Raw genomic sequence first — 25,273 nt, 5'->3', positions numbered from 1 at the left:
AGGACCTTTGCCGTCGAACAGAATTGCAATAGGCCACTGAAAGTTGAAGCTAGTAAACAGAAAAAGCATGGGTAAGTTCCACCATGATAATGCCAGATCATACGCGTATTTGGCAACGCTCCGACAAACAGACCTCGGATAAGGAACCTTGCTGTGTCCGCCGTATAGCTCCGGATCTGCTACCATCTGACTATCATCATCATCATCATCTGTTTCGATCCCTGCAGAGCTTCTTTAATGACGCAGGTAATTTGGTTCCAGTAGAAGAATACAGAAACCATTTTTCGCCCCAAAAACCGCACAAATTCTATCGTGACGCCATTATGGAATTGCCAGCTCGAAATGGTATATATTTATTGTAGTAAAGTTTCTGTAAGATACGAAAATAATTTGCTTTGATTTGGCATGGAACAGCATTTTTTTGACTGTCCTACATATAGTTTTCGAACTGAACATGAAGACATCTTGCAACTTGTAAACCTTTTTGTGCTTCGGGAAAAAAATTCGCCCTTGAATTCAACAAGTCGTCTAGTTCTTCAGTTGACGAAAGGACGGTACCATATGTAGAGCGAGGAAACGAATCTAAATAGTAATTGAGATCTTTTAAGTGGATCGTCTAAATTAATAGCACAACTTTTCGGAAACTGGGTAAAACGCATGGTAGCAGACCAAATAGACCACTACTAACACGTAGCCTTAAATAATTCCTTTTTATTTTCTTCTAATTGTCACAGTGATTTAGTACATTTCCCAGTTTATCATATATCTAAGTATATTTATTAAATATATAGGTATATTGCCAATTTGTGTATTAGCTTCAGATAAAAGATGTCGGTTTTCTAATACTTTTTAATTCATTGAACGATATTTGTCAGTATGCTTGGGTCGTGATACTTGTCCTGTTATTTATCCTTTTTTTTGGAACAGATGCAACCTTATTTGATTATATCCTTAAAAGTATCAAGGCTTCCTTTTTGAGCCCAGGATAACACTCGCTTGGCGATTATTGTGGTGATTATCTATCTTCCATGACATTTCTTATAGAATTGGATACCGAATTTCAAAATATCTGTAGTCAGTGCTTGGTCCATATAACAAAAGATAAATTCATTGCTACATTATTCCCAAAGGTTCGAACCAAGCAACGCGTAAGCTTTCATAAAGCTGATGCTATTTTCCGCTAATAGATTACTGATACCACCTACAATGACGTCTTGCTAAGGGAGTATTTTTAAGCTGTTCTGAAAGGGAAGACACTCACTGATGCTAGTATTTGGGCACCTCATTCCTGGTTACAATCACTTCTCGACTCAGTTCGTCATACTCCGAACGCACTTCGTACCATCTTCGTCACGATCAAGTCCTGGGTTTACACTTGAAGCACTATAAGCACTATATGGTCGGGTTGTGCGATGCTCATAATTTCCTGTTAGACCTTGACCCGGCTTTTAGGGTGCTGCCACAAGTTTTCGATCAAATTTAAACTGGGTGACTTTTTAGGCGATGATAGAGCGCCAATACCATCAGCGGTAAATAGCCCAGAAGTACACCATGCCCACGACATGGTTACTTGTCGTGCATGAACATTATTAGTCTTATCCGGAGACTATTCTTGTGTCTGAAGCAGCATTTTCATCTGAATGTATTATAATTTTTCCATAATCCGCACGATGAAAATATAAAACTTCTGCTTCGTTTATGGACCATTGTTTAGATCCAACGTTTGACCTCCTGTCTTACACAGGACTCGTGGGATCTTTCGCCAATAGACGTTATATTGATCGTTACCTCTCAGAATCCGGTTCACCTGAAAAACACACCCTTTACTAGTCTTCAACCACCCAACTTTACAATTGTTTCGCCCAAGTGGTTTTTGTAATAACTAAGGTTACTCATTTCGATAGGACGTCGCAGGGTCTTTATGGACACAGTGGTTCCGCACTTGGCTTGTTGCTAGTTGAGGGGCCATTACAAATCAGTCTTTTCGTACGACGCTTAGAATGATTCTGTCCCGTCGCTGCGTTGGGCATCTTCTTCTATTTTTGTTGCCTTTTTTTTTTGCGTTTTATTGCACCACCAAACGTTCCAGCTCTTGGGCAACTGCGGACTTCGATATGCAGACCCACTCCGAAGTTTTTCTTCCCGATCGTTTTTCTTTTATAAGTCAATGTCTTCTGTTTTTCTGTTCAAAGTCTGCTCTTCTTCAATTTTTGCAATTTTTCACAACTATATATATATATATATATACAGTTTTTTAAGTGAATTCTGATTATTTTTGTTATATATATATATATATGTATATATATATATATATATATATATATATATATATATAAATTCACTTAAAATATTGCGTAGTCATAGAAATGTAGGTATCATAGATAAGAGTAATGATGTACTACATCTTGAACAATCTATACCTCTCGACAAACAAAAAGACAGTCGGATGCCTGAATCACATGTAATAGGCCGACTGTTTGTACATGTGATAATGGATACCTATTTTACGACACGTCTCAGTAAATATCTTCCCTTTCCATAGTAGTTTAAATTCTCCTTTAGCGATAGGATCGTTACACGTGCTATTATTAAAAAGCAGTGGATGATAGTTTTCACAAAAAGAACGCATGCAGATATATTCAGTTTGGGTTCAGAAATCAGATATCTTCAATTAAATTCAGTGATATGTGGAACGTCTAGAGGAATTCACAGCTGCTAGCAAATACAAGTAAAACTTTTCACAAAATATCAGTGTTCAACGCTACCACTAATAACCTATCAGTTGAGAAAGTCTTCGATCCCTGGCGTAGAAAATCCTCGGTATGGCACACCTCATAGCTGCCGGACTTCTCCAGATGGCATACTGCTGCTTGTTACTACCATGTGCTACTTGTAGCCTGTAATCGCTCACTCATTCCACGTCGCAGTAGCTAGACAATTTTCGGTGTTATCAGGGTGACGGTAAGCCGTTAGTAATCCTTAATAATACAATGTGCGTGATGAACCTGTTTTTAACTAGCAGTACCATAAAATAGGGCCGTTGAGAGTTTTAGGGGCTATATATATTCGGTAACCACCATTCAGTGTCGCTCCTAGAAGTTTCACCACAGACAACACCTCTAGAAAGAAAACGTTAATAATATAATAAAAAAATATTTTAAATACAAAAAGACAACATATACATTATCAAAAATGGATCCAATTATCGACACTTAATATATAAGCAGCGTTTGTAAAACATTTGTTTTCTGCGTATTTTTATTACTCATATAAGTTAACTGATCGGGGCCGTGTGGTAAATACCAATGTAAATCAAAGGTAGATTTTGTTCTATATTTCTTAGGGTATTTGCATCGAACTACTAACGACGAAACATAGCAGCCCCTAATGCCGCCCCAAGAGCGGAATCACAATCGCTTGCAAATTCGACCGAAAAATCCTGGAAAACTCTCTGCACTTCCGAGCTTATAACGCGATTGTGGTTAATTACTTTACCAGCGCAGACAAGTCTGCTAATACCATGATCCTGCAAGACGCTCAAAGGTAACATTTCTACAAGGTTGTCAATGAGGCCCGCACAAATGGCACGAAAAGTCTTATCTAAAGTTGGCATTTGAGCTCGTATACCCGTCACAGAGCCACTTGATTGTGGATTGTGACGCTCGCCGAATAAAAGAGGACGTACGCGAATACTTTCTGTCCGGGCATTAACACCAGTAAAGATCTGCTGCTCGGTCAAAGCGGTTGGATTAAGCAGTCGGTCCCAGACTTTGGACTCTGGCAGTGACACACCGAGGTCATAAAGCCATAGCTTGACCATGTCTACAAATTGTGTCAAAACGTTTCCGCCGTTCAAAGATGCTGCTACACAAAGATGTTTTCCTGGAATACGTGAAATAGTAGTACAAATCAGTTCTCTGGAAATAGATTCACCGCAACTACGTACCTGTGTATGTAAGTGATGTAATTTATAGTTATAACGGACTGTAAAACTCTTTCATCCTCAAGTCGATTCAGTGTCTTAAGAAGCGCTTCAATGTTAACTTATTAACATTAATGACAAAAAGGTAAAGCTGTTACCTACTACATTAGATTTTCATGTGTTTTTATCTTGAATGAGACATTTAGGGCGTATTAATGGAAGTAAGTAAATTCGACCCACACATGTTGCGTAGCAATTCATACCCAGGAGGTTAGGGAGTGCAACCTACCCTATTCGAACTTGAGAGGCCGCTTTCAAGTGGCAGCAGAGGGGCTAACACACACGGCGCGGGAGTAACGAAGAGTGGTTGATGCTTATGTGAGGCCAAAGCAAGAACGGATAATTTTGATGTTTTTTTCCGATGTCATTAATGGGAGATGAACAATGCAGTGTTTTGGCCTTAACTTTTCAAGTCTGTCTGGTGAAAGGAACAGAAACCATCGGTGCTATCCGCTCAATTGCAACTTCCAAATGATTAGCGATCAATATAAGTAGATAATAAACTTGATTTTAGTAAATTCCTATTTATTTTAAGGATTATTTCACGTTATCACACCGGATGTTTTGCTTCGCCGCTTTTTTTCGTTGCAGTACAAGAGATACTTGCAGTAGTACGTTGCAGTTATGCAGTAGACGCTGTGGGAGAAGGCTACATTTATCGAGTATGCAGGGATGAGCAATTATTTCCGGTGTAATCTAGAGAAACGATGGCTTGACTATTTGTTAATATTATATCTATAATTGTTTGAGTTATACGACAAAGAGTTTCGCTTACCGTTGAAGTATGGGAAGTATGTGTGGTGGCCCTTGTGGTTGCGGCCACGGTAATCAACGACAAACGAAATCTGTGCGCTTGTTCCCATGTAAAGTATAGCGGATCCCTCTCTGGCTTGAAGGCCCGACAACACTGAACACTGTGCATCGCCTGTAGCAGGGAATATGACGGTACGCGCAGGAATTCCGAGCCAAAAGTGTCTTAGTTCGCCGGCTACTTGACTTTCGTCAACGATCTCAGGCAGAATGTCACATGGAAAATCTGACAACTCCAAGGCTTGTAGGTCCCATTGGTTAGTTTCCACGTCAAAATAACCAAATGAGGCGGCATTTTGGGGTGTCATGACGGGTTTATTCAGTCCGGTGAGCATGGCCACCATGAGATCCTGAATCGTTCCTACACACTCAAAATCTTGGAGCAGGTCACCTTTTCTCAGTAACCAGAATAATGTTGCGCATCCGAAACCGGCGCAAGGATCTACGACACTTGTCGAAGACCGTTTCGGTAAAGCTCTCAAAAACTCCTCGGAACACCTCTGATCCTGCCAGGTTATAAGCGTACTCATGCACTTTTTGTTAAAAACAAACTTTTCATTTGCAGGATCGTAAGTCCATGCGTTTCGTTTCCATAAAACTACTCCATGCATTTGTCCACAAACTCCGATGCTGACCACATTGCTTAGGTACTTCCTTTCAATAGCTGCAAGGCAATACTGTACAGCAAAAAGAATCTTTTCTGGGCATTGTTCGGCCCGTGGAGCTTCAACCTCCACTCTGGCTTTCGTTATTTGGCTCTGCTCTAACACTTTTTTACGTGAGTTCGCATCGATAAGGCACACTTTTACTGTTGTTGTACCAAGATCCACTCCAAGGATGTACTGATTCTCTTCCATGGCTCATAAACTCTTTTATACTTAGGTTGCTTTTTCTTTATATTTTTTATATTCACAATTCAGTTGTACTAAAATAATGATTACGAAGGGAGGAAAGATATTTGAAATATAAACTTGCCTGCCAGGAGTTGCAGAACCAAAGCGGTGATAGGCTCACAAACAATCCTATATGTTGTAATCCAGGTGTCTGTCCATCCCTACTTCAGCCTAAGTATCTATTCCTACTTCTCCGTATTTACCTCTACTTACAGCTACTGCTGGAACAATGCAGAATAACGATCAGTCCTCTCCCCTGACAACGTCGTTGTACTGCTAGTAAGCATGCAATGTTGTCACAGAAAGATAAAACGCATTGTGATCTTTGCCGTTTTGCCTCTGGGGGCTTCTCATGTCCTCATTCAACCAATTTATCTGTGTTATCAACGAATCGTTTGCCCTCCAACCGCATCAGATGCATCGAGGTCCCAAACGCACATAACAACTAACGACTGTAACTTTTTTAGTTAGTTAAACTCAAGAGAACGTGATTGTCTAGGTTTAATGAATAATCAGCAATCAGGAACAGAGGTAATTATCGTATCAAGTGTGCTCGCTATTACAATGTATACCTGGTTACCTTCAAGCGACGTAAATGATATCAACTACTTTGTGCTACTATACACAGCTCTAAACCGTATGTTTTTATTGAGCTATGCAGGTAGACCAATATAAATAACATTTGCACTATATATCATTGTACTTATATGTAGCTCCCACAGTCTGAGAGTTTCGTATATATAATGAGCCTCCGTATATCGACGACCTCAGCGTTTCATACCGTGGAGCAAAAGAGGTGCAGTGTTTAACTGTCTTAAAAAATAAACATCATTGAAGGCATGAAGTTACGTGCAATGGCTCCATCCTAGTATGTATTTAGCATACATCATAATTTAAAAAAGAAAGTTACTTCAAGTTTATCAAATATTCAGAATTTCATTCTACTTCTTGGCAGTACATAAATAGCCCGGTGTAAAGAATCACACACGTACACATTGAGAGAAGATACGTAAGCAATTTGTGTCTCCTTGTGCATGTGAATTTTCTATTCTAGGCGCTCATAAAAAAAAAAAAGTAGAATCAAAACACGGAAGGCTTCTCTAACAGTAAGTCATTTACTCACAAAGAGGAGCTGTTTATTTCAGTGATTTTTAGGTCTAGCCTTAACGGATTAGATCCATGCGTGAACACCTATGACCTTCGAAGCCAGTAACACTAGGTCTGCAAGGTTGGTTGAAGTTGATCTGAATCTTAAACTTAGCCTGACTATTGGTCACCAACGAATTCGAACACTTTTCCTGTGTGTAAAGTATTTTTATCTATTATGTTAAGTTTATTTGAGGCGTTAGTGCATTTGCATATAGACGGTTTGTCGCGACCAAGTTTATAAATAAGTGAACTCTCTCACTATGCCGATTTTTAACGTAACAGTTACACAAATGAACCACAAATGACCTGTTTACGAATCGACAATAGCCGGCTTTTATGCACCAAACAAGCTAGTTATGCGGGATTGTACTAGTAAAATAAACCCTAGCAATGATCTTTCTAGTATACCTCATTATTAAAGTGACTTGTCCTCAATCATCGTCACTAGTGAGGGTGCTGCCGACAAACCTTGATGAGCAAATGATGAATGATGAGCAAATTGCTTTGCTTGATAAATGGTTCGGTGAAAAAGCCAAAGGGGAGTGGATAATCTATACGTAGTCTCTTAAGAAGCGCACACGCAGACGCTGATAGTAGATGCCCACCCATTGCCACGACTCTTGACTTTTCTTTGTCTTTATTTTCCTTATTCGTACTTATACTCACGCCGTTTTGCTTTATACTATTTCCACTAGAGCAATGATAGTTCTGGCTGCATATTACGATCGCGATGATAATGGTAACTAGAACTTCGTAGCTTTATGTTTACCGTACAAAGGAAACAAATCCCGTTTACAAACTTCGTATGAATATTGTCTCAGCCGACATCGATAAGCTCTCATCCTTCTTGCCTGCGTCTACTCGGCTACTATTAATGCTGCTACTATCTAATCGGTACGCTCGCTTCAGCTGGTTGTCCGACTTACGAATCTGCTGGAGGCTTCCAATTGGATGATGCCCACTTCTAGAACCTACTGGAAATCCGTAACGGCTGCCTAACTAGCATGTCCTATTTGGTCTGTTTATTTATGGGCAGAACAGACCGCTTCCGCGAACACCTTGTCGCCTTAATTCGAAGACACTGAAGGCCGCCGATGTGTAAACAAGACCATTTCATTAGTGATTCCTGCAATACAAAAAAGCACAGTACTGCGTGTTGGCTACAGGGAACGCACACGTCCTGTTGAAGTAAGTGCGCACCTACGCGTAATCGTTTTGCAAAAAAAAAGACATTGTATCCGTATTTATGCGAACGAATAAAGTTGCTCTATTTAATACCTAGCTGACCTTGATTAGGTCCTAATACGTTTCTATTTGATTTCCCGCTGGCTGCCACGATTTGAAAGACATTTATTAGAGCAAGTAATCATTTCATGCTCTACTTCTTAGTTAAACTCGTACCTCATTGCGTATTGTTGGCCACAAACGTCAGCCATCTGACTACGAAGTTCGGACGCTTTAGAATATCTGAGTCAAGGTAGGTAAACAATCGAAACAAACTAACAGCAATATGATTGATAATCTATTATTATACAATCGTCAGCGGCCTATTCGTTTAGTGAATGATTGCTTCTTCATTTTCCGGCCTTTTTTCTCCGTATGAATCGTACGTCCTCGGAATTTTTGGCCATCGTTCATTCGTATTCCATAATCGTACGCAATAATCATCTTTAGTACCCGCTATGTTTGAACCAGCGTCGCTGTATGCTTTTTATATTTGGTTATTATTGCAACGCACCAAAGAGGCACCCCTCAACCATCCAGACGTGCCGTTCCTAACTCTAACTTCGCGGTCGGAGATAACTGTGGTGATTCCAAGATGGTGGTCGACTAGCAGTGACAATTTCGGGGGCAAGTCAAGGCTCGTCCTGAAAGGGAAAACTAGTAGTATAGTGTTGAGTTTGATTTGGTGTCTATAGTCAGTGTGGGCGATGGGCAAGGTCTGGATTAGTATGTTCATGAGTGCAGGCACCGACAGTGAGAATCAAATAGCCATGCATATGCGTGGTACTGTTTATTACCACTGAGGTCGGGGGGCGACAGTCGTTTAGCTTCGATATTAGTAATGAAATGTAATTATTTTTATTCGGAATCTTCCGGCTTTGTTTCATTGTTGTACGTAGCATGAAAAAAGCTACTATATTGACAAGCATGTTTAATGCTTAAAGCAGCGATCTGCCGATATAAAAGAGATGCTGTTCGGAGACACCGACAGAGTATACCAGTTAATCAAAAGCCTAAATAGAAAAATTGAGCTCATACATCTTTTTCTTGTTTCGCTTGTTGAAGAATCTGATATTTACAGTGGTTACCATAGGACGCCCAAATTTTCCTGATTTCCCCTAATTCTGAGCTGGTCGCTGGGTATGCGATAGGGTATTGCAGTGAAGTGTACTGCAGGAAGACCGCAGTGTTCCACCTTATAGGATCTTTTAATTAGCTCAAGTTTACAGCTCATCTAAAGTGCCGTGCGCCAAAGAGTAGCTAATACGAACTTTTTTATGGAGCTTCAATGTATATACAACCTTATAGTGTCGATTCTTTTCGACTTTTTCTGTTCTATTGCATCTATCTAAGATCTATTGCAATATGCTCTCTACGATTGGTAAGCCAAAGGAGTCTTTCCATTTTATTTATTTTATTTTTTTTTAATTCCTTTTCAGTTTCAATTGGTTGCCAGTTGGAAAGGAGAAATATCTCTCTAATGTTATGAATTCAAAAACTGTAAATACTATTATCAATATAAAAGGCTTTTTATCTTAGATATTTTGTTGTTAGAGCCCCTCAAGTAGCAAATGAGTAAAGTATTTTTATGTTATTCTTATGAATCTTGCTACGCAGCATGGATTATTGTTGCATGGATCGTGATAGAACGTCTGTAGCCCGTCCCGTGTTCTCTAGAAAGATGTGTAATAATATATCATCTATGCGGTCACCGATTAGCAAGCAACTCTGTAGGCTCTGCGTCAGGGTTCCTATCGAAAGGAATCAAGATGACCGCTCAAGTAGAAAGACCTATCCCAGCATTGGTGAGACGTTGCGCAGTCCATCGAGATGCTTACAACTCATAAATAGCCAGGTGGTTTATGTGACAGTGTCGTTATGAGCAAAAACGAGGAGGGGCTCAAGGCGTTGGTGGTAGTGGCAGCAAGGGGGTGAAAAACGGGAAGAGAACGGACCAGGGCGGCAATGCATCCGTGGACATTTCTGCTAGACAACGGACAGCAGATCGACCTGGGATAGCGTATGGTATATCGTTTTTATCACAAACCGGGCGTCGCAGGGAAAAGCGAGGCGAAGGAGATTGCTCAAGCTTGGCTGGGTAACCCTATTGAGCTGTAGAATAAGAAAAGAGAGGAAGCATCTCACGCTCGGTAGTGGAGGGGCATACATACGGATAGATACTCGGAGCAGGTGGGCAGAAGGCTATGGTGGCATCAGTAATCTCGAGGACAGATCTTTTGAAGTCTGCTTGCGGCTTTCACCTGCTCCGGATAGCCGCTCCAGAGGTCCGCTTTAAGGTCGGCAGGAATCCTACGAGCCACGTCTGAGTGTCGACCGGTACTGTGGTTGTCCTGACCACCTGGCCATCACCTCTAATCTCACAGCCGACGCGTGAGTCCGACCCCCCGATTCCGCCTCATCGCTATGCCCCCTCCCGGCCCTTGTCAGCCTTAGTAGTATAGGTCATTGGACAGTTAGTAGTCGCGTACCGATACTCAGTGGGTGAAAGTCTTAGGGCGAAACTAAGAGCTATAGAATGCAAAAAAGGATAATTCTTCGAGAAATAGCACAAGAGAGCCCTTATAGCGTCGATACGTTATTACAATGAAAATCATTTTCAGTGGCAAGCAAAACAGACTGTGGGGAGAAAAATCTTCTCAGGACCAAATCAAGGTCGGACGTATCGTATAGAAAGATTTGCGGTTTGATCGATCACGATCAAGGATATCTTTAATTATCCGCTGTACGATATTGTTTAACCTTCGTACAGTATAGGAAGAGACGTGGTATCTGGTACGATGTAACTACAGTTCAAGGTGGTTTGACTTCGGATTTAGTCTAAACCAATAGCTGCACGGTAGTATCAATAATATCAGTAAAAACACCTGGCGTTATAACCCGACTCAACGATTTTTCACCAAATCAAGCTAAGGTTTGTATACAAAGGCTATCAGAATGATAATACTCTTGCATTGATAATATTAATGGCATTATATAATTAAATAACATGTTGCTTACAATAGTTCTGTGTTAATAATAGTTACCCTTTATATGTGAAAATTTTCACTCCTACACTTTTGTTGCAATTCTTTAGATGTCCTCATTGAAAAAATCCCAATAACCAAATCCCTAAATATCAAGAAAGAAACATGAACGTACCGAATAGGATAAACGTCTCGCGAGTTCCGTGCTACTGCACTGAATAGAGCGTGTTTCTATTTGGCAGCCTGCTTAGTCGCGAAGTACGTATTTCGCAGAAAGAGTTGAGAATAGAAGGAGCCAACAAACTTTAAAAGTCATCTGTCGCATCAAACGGGAAAACTAAATAAAAGATACAATCATTCTTACAGGTCACGCGGTAGTTGTACTCCGGATAGAAGGACGAGAATTAAAGGGAACTTTCGATTTCTACATAAAAATGAAACATATTAAATATTATATATATATATCTGACCATCCCTATCGATAGAAAAGCTATACCGTAGTGAAATTAATGATTGGCGAGGCGTCTATAGATTTTGTTGCGCTATGCCACACTTAAATCATATAATTTCTATAATATAAACCCCAAAGAATAGAGTACTTTAGGTAAATTGAAGAGGATTATATTTACTTTAACGCTCAGCGATCAGAAATCGTTAAGATTATCCAAGTGACATAATTTCTGAAGATGAGTTCGGAAAATTGCAGGAAAAATTCGCTTAAATTTGATGCACGAAAAAAAGGGCTCAAAGAACCCCGCCGATTACATTATGGTTGGTGGTAACTACTACTAAATTTTACTTATAAACGGACCTACGTCGCCTATGGTAGCTCAAGGCACTCTTGCAGACGGTTACATCGAGGCTTCAGCTGTTTAAGCGTCAGTCGTTCATGATTCCCTCAGGAGCCTGACGGCTCACGCTGCTGGCGTCACAGACCTAGCGAAGGTGATGTTTATAGAATCGACTTAACCGTTGACCGTCGGTATCGCATATGAAATCGGCTTTCAGTCCTATTGCGTTTTTCAGCTTCATAGTGTAAAACGTTGCTCGGTTTTTGAAATGATTCCAAAGAAAAATGAAATTATCTATGCGTGTCTTTTCCACTGCTGCATTCTGGATGCGAGTGTTTCTATTCTTTCAACGACTACGTTATTATTTCGAGTATGAGAAACAATCAAGTTTGCTCTAACGGTTTGTATAGAAGCAGTGTGATCAAAACAATGGAATTAAACTCCTTTGAAAAAACTATGACTAGTAAGTTTTTATCTATGCAATAGATCCTGGACCGACACTCTGGATACATTATACTGAAACGTCAGATATAATATCCGGTTAGCCAGCGAGTAGCCATAACAATGGTAGGGATTTTGCAAGGGTGGCCAGCGCCATTTCTGTTCAGATCACAGCATTCAGCCTGCAGATACGACTCCGGATCTACTACAGTGTTTTTCTGCCCGCGCAACTGGTCGGATCTGTGTGTAATTCGATAAATAAGCAAAACGCAACGACCGAGAATTGGAACCCCCCCTAGAGGAGTAGATAAACATCATATCCAGTGGATTCCCTTAATGGTGAGAGACAGGTTTGGTTGTGATTAATATTGTGATACTCGCTGAAGAAATACACATGTTCAGCTTGGATATTGGGTGATTTTTCCTTTTTGGATACAATAGATAACGGATTCGACTACCTACATTGTTTACATATAGGGCAACGTAAGTTAAACGAATCCTTTGCATGGGGGGGGGGGGGGGGTATTAAAGACTTTATAGAACGACGATGACTTTACGAAGTTCTTTAAGATGAGACAATCTAAGTTTGGAAGAAAAACGAACTAATTTCATTGTATGATACGTGATGTACCGAGCCTTTGATAGCCACTAAGACAATTATCACAGATTTTTAGATATCGCTTCGGGCACTCTTGTTGTTTGCCCTAATCATCTGCAAATCCAGTATAGCGTATCCAAAAGTGGACATGGATGATTTAAGTTGATTATCATTGTCGGATCACACAGTACACATCTTCTTCCATACTGTTATTAAACATAAATAGGCATTGAAAAGAAAAGGAACAGTAGGGGCCGACGAGACGTTTTTCTGCAAGACGTTAAACTTCCATTGATATCCTAACTGATAAGCCCCTTTTGAACTTTCTGCTTTGTTATGTGGCCTAACGCTGCATTCCTTTTTAAGCAAACCTATAACACTGTCAGTGTAAATGGATATTTGGGAAATATTCATTTTAGCTGCATAGTGAACATGTAATTCAAGTTCAAAGGAGCAAGTCTATAGCTGCTTGGCGCGTCAGAAGGTAATATCGCTTCGGCTTAAGTCTAGTCTCGTTAACGAGTATTTAAATTAGCGGACCCAGTTCTCCGCAATCATAATATACGTTGGCCTTATGGCCTTCGATAGGTTAGAATTAATTCAGCCCTTTAGATGTGTTATTCTTATTTGAAACCTATTACATTTTATAAACGGAGCGTTAATTTGTCAGGTAGAGATTTGCTATCAGGTAGAGGTCCGATCGGCCGTCAAATAGACTGACACTATCCAAGCACATTCGACTCACTGTTACTTATACGTACGTATCAGACCCTTAGATTTAAAAAGCACCTATGCGCTGCCCGAGCGATCTGGTATTTACATAAAATGGACAGGAAATATCGTCTTCTTCAGAGTAGCAGGGCAAGTGTGGTGGGGACTATAATGCAAAGTGGAAAAACACAGACTAGATTTAAATATGAAACCTTAGCCAGCAGTGGACCGTCCTATTTATTTACACCTCAATAAACAACGATGATGTCCTTATCTAATAAAGCATTCCGTGTGACAACAATACCACTCTCCGATTGACCGAACTGAAAACTAATAATAATGCTCATAACAACAACAATCTTTAATAATAAGTAACAAAAAATCATAACTAACGGTAACTTGTTCAGAAAAACGTAGCTGATCTTCTCTAAGCAGCGTAACGTTCGTAAAACAACAGATGCACCGATGCGGTTCCTTCCGGAGACGGAGGAACAGCATCTAAATGGTCCCTTGGAACAACCGTCGTAAGGGATCAACCGATGCAATTTGGGCGCATTAAATAGATAGAGCGAGAAATACAAATAGCATCCTATAATATGTAAAGTCGTCGTATGTGACTAAAATATGCAAAGCTGAATTCGTCCTATAAGGACATCTAGGCTACCGGCCATGGACGATATTCTAGCTCATTTGGAAAGGTCACTCATTCCATTGAGAACGTCCTCAGTCTATCGCAAGCCCGCCCTTTGAAGCTGAAAAAGTCTAGTAATGATAACAACTCGTCATTAACACTCTGCGAAATACATAGATAACGTCTGTATATACTGTAGATAAGGTCTCGTTATAGCTTGCGCAGTAATTAAGTAATGTAAGTGTAAATAACCACTTGTCGGATAAAAGAATCATCAAATATAGTGAAAATCAACACTTTCATTATATATACACGATAGAGAACAATCGAAGAAGAATTGTTCGAACAAGGGGCTTTTACTAACTGCTACAAAGTAATTGTGGGTTTGTTATTTTTTTTATTACTTTAGTTCATTCTGATGTACGGATATGTACCGCATTCAAGATCACTGGTAGAGGACATTAAGTTGCGATTAGGGTGGTACCGTTTGCGTTATCCAGATGTTGGCGACGAAAAATTACGCCCCTTTGTCAACAGAGCAATTAATTAACTGTATAAATACCTGTAATGAAAAATCGGGATTCGTTTTGAGTAACATGTAGAAGACAGGCTATATACTCTGCTTTCAATGCGGCTCAATCGAGTCAAAAACAAGTGAACATAACTACCCGCAGATATTCTTATTGAGCAGATATTTTTGAGCAGAAATCGATAGCAGCTACAAATTTTCCAGCGGCCTTTTTAGGCCTTTCGGTAGGAAAATTATCCGTAGTGCCAAAAAGATAGGACACCATCAAAGAATACCATCATTTATTCGAAATCCACAGCCTGGTCGTACAGTTAGCTTTAGCCGTGGAGAATTTATAGGTAAAAACTATCCCTAGCATTTACATCAGGTTAATAGTAGAAGTGGAATATTATACAAGTGTTGATTTATTCGGAGACAAATGTTCATCCATCTTCTCCTTCCGTTCCTATAATTCTCGGCTCTAACGTGACTCTGCGGCAAACATTCGGACAACTCATGATGACGTTTGCTCCTTTCAGCTTAGCTCCTAGCGAAGTGATCTTTGCGACGGCTCATTAAACGTAACAGTGTCTACTAACGTGCCTAGTATACCAGCGTTTCCTTAAGAAGCACTGATCGGTAGGCGCAACGACAGCTAATCACGAAATACGTGACGCACTACACTTTGCTCAGAAACGAACGCATTCTGGATGTAATCGACGTCCAATTGCATTACAAGTAATTAACCTTACATTATAGTAGAAGTAGATAGAAGCAGTTGGTACGCTATAATCGGCCGGTGAAACAGACTCTTAAATTACAATATGTAATCACGTTTTTTTCTCATAGATTTGTGCTTTATATAGCACGACAGGCCGCTGTAAATACGACGGAACGGATCGGACATAAGCTTTGCTGAGGTGATTAATGTTAGCTAAATAGTACAGACCACTTTATACATATAACATTTGGCACCAGGAATTACGTCTATAGACATTGAAAAGCGAAAGCTACACGAGAGCTACACAGGGGTCCGTGGTTATACAACATCAATAAGTGTTTGGATTATAGCGCGATTAACGAGAAACAGCCTTCGTCCTTATATTAGGGATGGTACGCGTACGTCAGGAGGATAGGAGGTTAAGGACGGCGCACAAAAGCAGCGTAGTAGGGGAGCTAGATAGAAGTATTTCACGCGTCAGAATCTGCGCAGCTTCTTTTGGGTTAGACAGATGGGGACGCCCTTTCAAAGACTGAGGGAGACAGGCGCGAGGGGGTTTGTGGTAGTGGGGTAAGTGTCCAACACAGACGGCCAGTCAGAATGAGCCGATTCGACGATTCAAGACCCCGAGTGGAGGAGGAATGGCACAGGCAGCAGGAGGGTTTTCCGATCCGTGATAGCTCTGATGTAGACTGCTGCTGCTGCCCGTTGCCCGTCACGGCCAGACAGCGCTATCGCGAGCGCCACCTCCCATAACCCCCTCCTCTTGCTGGCCCGCTGCTCTGTCGCCGCGGCGGCTCCTGAGCCAACGAAGCTCTTGTTCGCTAGAGCGTCGCTTATGCCGCACGTCTCTTACAGAGCTCGACCAGTGGTCGTCTGTCTGCCTGCCTGCCTGCCCGCCCGATTCTGGCTAACTGCCTGACTGCTTGGGCTGCCGGCCCACCAATGTGAGCCTGTGCGGATGTCAGAGGGTCGTTGCTGACGCTGGTCCGAACACCCCTGCGTCCGACGAGTGGAACACGTACGACCAAAGGAATAAAGCACTGACTGTTGTAAGCTGTTCTCTGGTGCACTGACGGGATTAAAGATTGGGCTTTCATGGGCGCATTAATAGTCAATTTTGTTTGTTCTGATGTTGCAGTGTAGTGTAACGTAGTCATTCTAATATCATAGCTGCGGCTCACTACAAGTTGAACAGATATTTTGAAAATTACGATGTGGATTTTGCGACGAATAGCATTTCATTTCTAAAGTTATTCATAAACCAAAAGGGAAACTTTATTGAAATGCAACAGCAGCCGCATGTAGCGTGGGGTAAATGCCTTTCCCCCTGGACATTTAGTCGTAATAGATTACATGCACGTCAACAGCATAGAGCTAACTTGGTATGTTGTCGTCATGGGCAAAAGTTATGTTTTCAAGTAGGCACAGCTGATTTACGCATATCGTAAGTCGGTTAACTATTGTAGTTTATCTATTGCAGAGAGCAAAGCATCCTCCATGTTTTACAGATTGCCCTTAGTGGGTAGTTGTTTCGAGTTTTCCGTTTGCCACCACCGTTGGGGTTAGAGGCCCCTCTGTGTTTTTGCAACCCGGCAAACGTTTGTGATTGTGTCGAACAGAATCTCTGGGATACTTTCCCAGAAAATTTCGTTTTATGCCTTTTTTGTGACCTGTTAAGTTTCCAAGGTGAATGCGATCAAGTCGAATGATTTTATTGCTATTTAAATATTACTATATAAACGCAAAATGCGCGATCATAACAACGTCCGTCGAAATGCTAAACTATTTTCCTAAAGTCTAAGCAGACTTGGAAAGCAGTAAGTTCAAGTTATAAGTATTTATCTATAATGTGTGAAGGAAGACTTTTCGACCCACCTGAATGTGCTTTCCCACCCTCCCCTTCCTTGCATGAACTTTGCAAAGCTTATTTTATCGCTTTTATTAGCCGTAACCATAGTGCACAGCAAGGACCACGGGATAATGATCTTCGCCAGAGGCCTATAAGAAGGCCTAACAGCAATACAAAATTTTCTGGAACAAAGTCAAAAATTGTTTTTTGCCTAACATATATATAAGATTGATGAATCTACAAAAATGGTGAAGAACGCTGACGGCATATAATTATTTATTTAGGGAACATTGAATGTGAACGTTTTGCAATTGACCGGAGCCAAAAGAAGCGGTGATAAATCTGGTCGAACAAATAGGGCAGGTAAACGAGATAAAGTATTAGTTGTTAGGCAGGATCGCATTTATCAGCGATTCTCCTGCAAGAACGCTTATGCTATTGAAACGAGATGGCGAATTTTGCTGAAACGTTATGGAATCCAATAGCAATATAGCGGACTGTTACATATATATACTATATTAGTGAGCAAGCCGCACTTGGACCGGAAGTAAAGTTTTTTTTTGATGTAATGCATACTTTAGGTTGCAAGGCTCATATCTGGAGGAGGCCGACTTCAACCCCTCAGTCAACAAATCGGTTACAACATGAGTTACCCTCTGACAAATTTAACGCTTTTTTGTTAAAACTAAAACCTATCAACGTTTAGGATAGAAGCATCTAAGGCTTGAGCTGAAGATCGAATTTAGTAGCTCAAATCTAGTAGTGGGCGACAAATGTCCGACGGGAAAAATAAGGCGTAGAGCAATGGGGCATATGGGATAGAGGTAACACAATCGATCCACTCTGACGTCAATTAACGCCGCAACATTATTTATTGCAGTGACCAGATAAGCATGGATAGGGTTATGAGGAACAGAAGCTATATTTTCTCTAGTGAGGAACATTCATTTAAAATATCGCAAAGATTTCAGGGTTCTTAAAGTCCATCCAATTCAGAACTTCAGTCGCATTTATGTTAGTGAATTTTTAAATGAATAAGCAACAAGATAACCAGGATGTTCTTCTACCATAGCTTCTTCTGCCCCAGGGCTATGTATTCTATGGTAAACATAAAGCCAATTATGTTTCATAAATGTCATCACACTGTATAGGCCATGGGGAAATGAAACTCTTTGGGCCACTGCATTTCAAGCACATATGGAGCCGAACTGATACCGTCAAACCTAATTTTGAATACTTCCAATGTGCGGTTCAATTTAGTACATATACAGACACATATATATGTAGGCGTCGTATTTTCGAATTCGGTGTACCACATTACGGATAATCATTATCATGTATTAGAATTTACCAGAATCATACATATAATAATATAATATTTATGATAATAATATTTCAGTGAGATAAAGTTATCACCAGCCTGAACGGAATATTGCTACTCTTCAATGTGGCAAAATTTGAATCATTAGAAAGCTGACTTTACATTGTACACTTGAACTTCATATGGTAGTAAATGGGCATAATTAATAAGCCCTTTCTTTGTACGAGACCCATATAGCCTATTCTGTGGTCTATACAACCCCATCTCGAGGTAGGCGACATTACTGTCTTTTAACTATATTTCTTTGAAAGTGAAGAAATTGTAGTTTGGCACCGGTTTGGCATGAAGCGAATTTTGATTCATATAGGATGATTTTTTAAAATGGAAACTTTCTTTTTCTATTTAGTCGTAACTATAGATTCATACGTAATGTACGTATAAATAAAGTTGATTGATAATACTTCAATAGTCATAATGTAAAGTCGTTGTCTCTACAAAATTACTAGACCAGGCGACAGGAGATTTGAGTCTCCATTCATGATCTGATCATCCAGGTGATTTCTGTTAAGGAACTGATGTAGCGTGAGAATTTGACGTATCGTTAAAATGCGTGTTTACGTTTATTTTCAATTATGCCATAAATAAATGCAATCATAGTATATCTACCGTAATGTTTTATCTACATAAGGTTTTAGTTATCTATACAAGACTCGTTAGAAATCAAAGAATATTTTAAGAGTCAATACAATTTTATTTTACATTTATTTAGTGAATTTAATTATCTAATTACTTAGATTATACGAATACTGACGACTGCGAGAATTCATTAATTTATTGAATATCCATGCGGATGTCGTTTACTTCTCGCTCCGTTTTAAACAAATAAAAAAAAATTTTCAACACGATCAGAAGCGTGCAGAAGGGCGTTTTGTACTCCAGTACCCGACGCCACATCGACACTTAGCATAGAATATAGTTGTAGAAGTTGTTCAGTTTCAACATGAAACGAATGATCCTTATTATTCCACAAACGACCCCCCACTCCACATTTCCATGAGCTTCAAATAGACGATGTTCTAGATGTGTCTTAACTGACATACAAATTTCGTAAGCTAACTTCCCTGGCGGTCGTTTTAGACATATATATATATATATATATATATATATATATAGTCATATAATTAAGAAAGGTAAGTGTTTCAAGGGTCACAGCGTGAGCGAATCGACGTTTGCAGGTGTGCCAATGGCAGTTATTAACTATTGGCCCTTTTACACGAAACGGCAAGATGACCACTGCGATACCTCATGCTACGTTACCTCATTGACAAAACCATTTCTGCGTATAAGTCGTGCCTAAGACTGAACCGTCGTAGACACGGACATCACCGAACGTCGTTTAATATTATAATACATAAACATTTATATATCAATAAATAAAATCGGACCTACTAACTCTAAATAGATAGGGGACAGTTATGAAATGTTTTTTAACAGAAAGTAAAATTAGCGACAGGACAAAAAGCTGAGAAACTATAATATCTTAAAAAAAAAAATACGTCATTGACCATTGCACAGCAACGAATACCTGAAGAATGGATTAAGCGTTGCATCATGAGAAATGTACAGACACAGTTTCTTTAGATTCACCAAACTTCAGAAGGTTCCTAACCTAAAAACTGCTGGCGTTCTAATGATGTACTTGAAAGCTGCTGTATATAAAAACGGAACTCAATTTCAGGTGTAGCCTAGCGATATTGCAAGTATGAAAAAATATCGCTGGTGCTCTAGACATTGTGTATAAAAATACATAGCTAAAAGAAAGCACGTTCCGGGCAGTTGATTTAGAATAACGCTAAACAAAACAGGCAGTCGTTATGGCTTTAAAAAAACATGGCTGCCATATTTGAGTAGACAGCGGAAAAATTACAGACGAGTTTTACTGAATGATTTGAAGACACAGTAGTACGACAAAGGCTTACGCAAGATCTAGGCCAAGTTAAAACCCTATATGAGGCCGTAAACACAGCATAACAGTTTGCGATCGACGTCTAACAAGCAGCGCGTATGGATGTTAAAACAGCAGGCCATGTTCGTATATGAAAAAATAATAACAAATCAATATAACGACGACAGATAGAGCGAAAATCTAGTCGGAATCAGATACCAATTACATTGTATATACTAAATGCTATCAGAAGAAAATAGCTTAGCTCCTGCACGTAAATAAAAACTGCTAAGTAGTAAGTAAAGCGAGCAAGTTTGAAACCTCTTCGTTCAGGAACAAAAAAAATCCATAGATAACCCTGCACTGGCGAAGACAAAGAGAACATATAAACAAATAGAATAGAAATGGAGACCGGAATACTGGTATTTATTACGCGGCTCACTCGCAAAAATCTTTTCTCATGGGGATGCTTGTCGGAAATTAGGTGCGAACTTAACGAACTTCTAGCGATATAGTTATAATTCTAATAAGTTTGTTGCACGTCCACATAATTCATATATCGTATTTGAATGTGTCCTACATTATCAGGCCCCGGAGCATGGTTTCGTGAACTAAAGCTGAATAATCAATAGATAATAAGAATACCAGGTCCAATAGTATTGGAAGACCGGTTAAATAATTTGCAATAAAAGTTTAATCTCTAGGTATTATTATCGTAAAATCGTATCATTATTTTAAAGCAAAACGAACGCCCATGCATGCATGCATGCATGACAAAATCGTGCACTGTACTGTAAAATGGATAATATGGTTAGAATTTTCAAGCTCGAATAAATCAACAGTTACCCTTTGCCACGAATATTAAAAGCGCTTGATCAATTAGCTCTTACATTCCAACATGCAGCATACATGCACGTAGCAGTAAAAATATTTTGTGCTAAACGCACACCGTGGTGTGTATATGAGTTTACGAGCGTAATAAGGGACTTTGCTAGATTTGCTTCAAATGTGTTAAGAACTATGGATAAAATAGAAGCTAGAATAGTCAATTGGATATCAACATGATCCTTCCTTTGCTGGACAAACCAAGAAACAACATTTATAAGATGTCGCAAGTGTTCAATCGTATAAACATCGATGACTTGATTGAAAAAAGAACGCAAACCTATACAGACTTCTATGGCTCCTTATATTCAGAACAAAATATAAGGTACGTGCCACTATTAAAGCCCCTCGACGTAAAAATATATTTATGCAGAGACACAAAAATATTATAAAATTCGCTATTTGTTTGTTAAAATGGTCGATATTTCTAAATTAATAATATACAAGTTACTAGAGCACTTGAACGAAATTTCTTTCATTAACCTCAGAATCTCATTGTGTCTGATGTTCTTCTCCCTTATGACTTAAAAAGGCCATTTATTACCGCCATAGGTACATTAACCCGCCGTAATATCATTATCTACTGATAGCGACTGACGCCATTGCTAAATGAATATATTTCCATTTAAATGACAGGATAAACATGTCCAATGTTGAAAGACAGTCTGAATAGCTTTTATCCGAGAGAAAGATCAGTGCACCCTATCATCAAGCATCAGACGGTGTCACTGAACAAATAGTACGTACTATTAATTTTCATGGAACTGAATCAGTCTTCTTATTAAACGAGCACAGTCTCCAACATAAACGCTTCTAGGAAGAATGATATTGAATAGACTAGTTTCCAGTTCATAAAAGAGAAGAGTCTATTAAGACGCAAATTTAACATAGGCCAAGAATTAGGCTTTCGATTTGAAGATGGCCCACAGTGATTGTCCCTAAAATCCTGCGAACACTACCATAGGGCGCCGTCTAGAAAAGCAATAATGGCGGCCTAAAAAAGTAGGCGCTAATGGAAAATCTTCGATTCATAACTACGACTGCGTCAAAACGACCAGCTGAGACCGTCAGGATACCTAAACTCCTCAGGATAACAGGAACCCCCTGCTCATTTAAAGTGGACTAATGATGGATCGAATAAAACAATTGGGTTAAGCGAATTGAATACACAAACACCTGCTATCAGTTATACCGTAACGGAATATTAGAAATAAATGCCGGAAGATGTTATAATACACAACGTACGACAAAATATAACGTATCAACTTTTAGCCAATGGAGTAAAACAGTGAAATAGAGTAAACCTCACTCACTCCGTTGTTGTGTTTTGTTAAGACTGTCAGTATCGAAACATGACATTGTGTGATATTGTTTTGTGCAACAAGTTAGCACACCTGCCGTACGCGACAAGACCTACGTCCTCTTTTCGAGCAGACAGATGCTATCGCATAGGATTCGTACCTTTCTTGACTTCTGATTTAAACGTTATAGCTCTGACGCTCAACTATAGCCTGATATTAATTACTTTTCATCACGGTTTCTTTAGAAGCAGTCCATAGACGCTTCTACAGGTATCTGCTTGAGTCTCTTTTATAGTCCTCTGGACTGGGGAATTTCGAACTCAGAACTGATATAAAACCTGGTTACGACGATCGTCTATGTTCCCAGCGTATAAACGGCAATCAGATACGTTCTTCTATATAAATGATCTAAATCGTCTAGTAAAAACGCTACGATTATTACGCCTGTCCGAAGTCCGAAATTGTTTTTACTCTAATTGAGTCATAATATGGAGTTATTTATGCAAAATCAGTGTTGTAGCTTGAAATTGACGACTCGGATGGACAGTTTTCCCCTGTCACGGTAGTCACAATGCGAGTCGGGCGGCATTTTCGAAGCCGCCGGTTATATTGTAATCATACGTTTATATTCCGCAGAGCATTTAACACTATTGTACAGCTGTAAATTTGTTTTGTTTTGTAGTTTATTATTAAAAATTACGCTGGTGAAGGTTTAAATATTTTCTATGCAAACTTGTGTAACAATGAAGTGTGACGAACTTGATATTATCGTATTTTGAGCGATTTTTTTTCTACCTCCCTAGGTAAACAGTTATGTTGATTTCAATGGGATTATCGCAGGGAGCCATAATCAAAAACGAGATCTACCTTTATTCGCTTTAAACAAGGATCGCTTTTATGCGTCGGGAAAATGGAATAGGTGGGGCAAGATTTTGAGACTAGAAGTATACGTGTGTAGGTAACTAATTACAGAGCGAGGATAGAAGCCCATGAGGTCGTAATGTTACGAGCAAAAATATCCGCCATAGATTTACCTAGGTTTTTGATACGCAGCAAAGCCTGTTCCTGTTTTTGGCTATTCAACGGGTTAGGTCCAGAGGCGGGTTTTGAATCGTTAAAAGATCGCAAAATACTTTCCAGTTTGAATGACCAGCCACCTTATAATAAGGCTGCTAAATGACTTTAATGAAATAGAAATAAAATTTTGTGATATACCGGCGTTTTAATAAAAGGCACCTCGGACGCTGATCGGCACCGCTTATGTCAGAGTCAAGCGAAATGTTCCAGTGGTGCCTATTTTGACAGAAATATGTTAGAACGAGAACTTAAAAGTGATTGAGTGAAGTTGTTATTATGTTGCATTGATTGTTACAGGAAGCTCGAACGCTTCCTGTAACAATCAATAGCTGGAGAAACGCTAACATCTTGTCACCGGTTAACGGATTAACCGGTTAACGATCAATATTCTTTCAGCGTGAAAAATTTCAATGAATGTAAAGGCACAACCAAGATCTGTCAATTTTTACCGACCGTTTGTCAGACGAAAAAGCACAGCTAGTTCAAGTTAATGTTATATCATCTTTACTTACCAGTTCTACCTCTCGAAGGTCGATCAACGGCGCACACTCGAGCCAAGAACGCTGTCCAGCCATTTCGCTTTACCCTTGTAGCTTTTAGTGTGAGAAATGCTTTGTTTACACGTGATGTTTAGTCATAAGCAGGTTGATAATAAACTTCAAGTAATATAAGTTAAGCTTTGATAATCTAAGCCAACTTTTTCATATTCCTCTTGTTGGATACGGTTAGAGAGAAGTTAGTTTAAACATAATTATCGAGCCTAAGGACAACTATTATCTGGAACTAATAAAGTCGTTGATCCTTTTATTCTATTACTGTAGGTGTGCGACGTATTTTAGATAAATTCATAAGAAGCTACCGGTCTGATGTATATCCCGTTTCCAGGAAGCTATCATTTTCGCCAATATTTAGACTTCCTAACCTTTACTTTATACGCATCCTAACTACGAAGCAAGGTCCGTTTCACAACAAAGACCCCTCAACACAAAAACGAGATTTCACTATACTGATGATTCTACACCGAGCAAGCGCTTCTGCGTATGTAATCTAACCGGGAGACCTAAATTTAACATGGTGGCCACTGATTAGTTGGGGAATATACAGAAACGGTGGAAGGTAGGTATGATCACAAACAATACGATGCTCTAATTTCGAAAAACAGATCCATCTAATTCATTTGAAGTATATAATTAATTTTATTTAATTATCCCATGTATGTAGGTGCAATCCATCCCCAGAGATTATATTTTGTCGATACGTAGCTTTATTTACTTACAAAAATTCCATCTCCAACGATTTTTTTAGATTGCGGGAATATTTTGTAAAATGTACTAGTTCCAATTAAGTTTGAATGGAGCCCGCTATATATATATATATATATATATATATATATAATCTATTAAATAAAAAGATGTCTAGAAAATATATGAGTAGCTCCCATAATGCAGT

General features: G+C 39.5%; 1 protein-coding gene and 2 long non-coding RNA genes across 8 annotated transcripts; 1 reads left to right on the top strand and 2 right to left on the bottom strand.

Moving 5' to 3' along the window:
• Nucleotides 1–684: 684 nt before the first annotated feature.
• LOC111245152 (sedoheptulokinase-like) lies at nt 685–5,649 on the bottom strand. Its single transcript, XM_022793110.2, has 2 exons — nt 4,758–5,649; nt 685–3,882 (listed from the first exon to the last, which is right to left on the bottom strand). Exons 1-2 carry the CDS (start codon nt 5,647–5,649, stop codon nt 3,362–3,364), a joined length of 1,413 nt encoding a protein of 470 aa, XP_022648845.1. The 3' UTR covers nt 685–3,361.
• Nucleotides 685–5,974, bottom strand: LOC147757764 (uncharacterized). Of its 3 annotated transcripts, none has more exons than XR_015321255.1 (2): nt 5,899–5,974; nt 685–3,119 (listed from the first exon to the last, which is right to left on the bottom strand). It is a non-coding gene; the product is annotated as an uncharacterized LOC147757764 (long non-coding RNA). The 3 variants fall into 3 exon arrangements; XR_015321256.1 differs by having other exon boundaries at nt 5,889–5,959; XR_015321254.1 differs by having other exon boundaries at nt 5,768–5,908.
• LOC111245153 (uncharacterized) lies at nt 3,816–24,934 on the top strand. Of its 4 annotated transcripts, none has more exons than XR_015321259.1 (6): nt 3,816–3,954; nt 4,129–6,216; nt 6,831–6,913; nt 7,744–8,022; nt 8,224–8,311; nt 17,877–24,934. It is a non-coding gene; the product is annotated as an uncharacterized LOC111245153 (long non-coding RNA). The 4 variants fall into 4 exon arrangements; XR_015321260.1 differs by lacking the exon at nt 17,877–24,934 and adding an exon at nt 9,498–12,766; XR_015321257.1 differs by lacking the exon at nt 17,877–24,934 and having other exon boundaries at nt 8,224–12,768.
• The last annotated feature ends 339 nt before the right edge of the window (nt 24,935–25,273 follow it).

The sequence above is a fragment of the Varroa destructor genome, unplaced genomic scaffold (genome assembly GCF_002443255.2).
Source record: "Varroa destructor unplaced genomic scaffold, Vdes_3.0 BEIS01000002.1, whole genome shotgun sequence".
In the NCBI taxonomy this organism is placed as follows: Eukaryota; Metazoa; Arthropoda; class Arachnida; order Mesostigmata; family Varroidae; genus Varroa; species Varroa destructor.
This window is presented reverse-complemented; position numbering and strand designations above follow the sequence as displayed.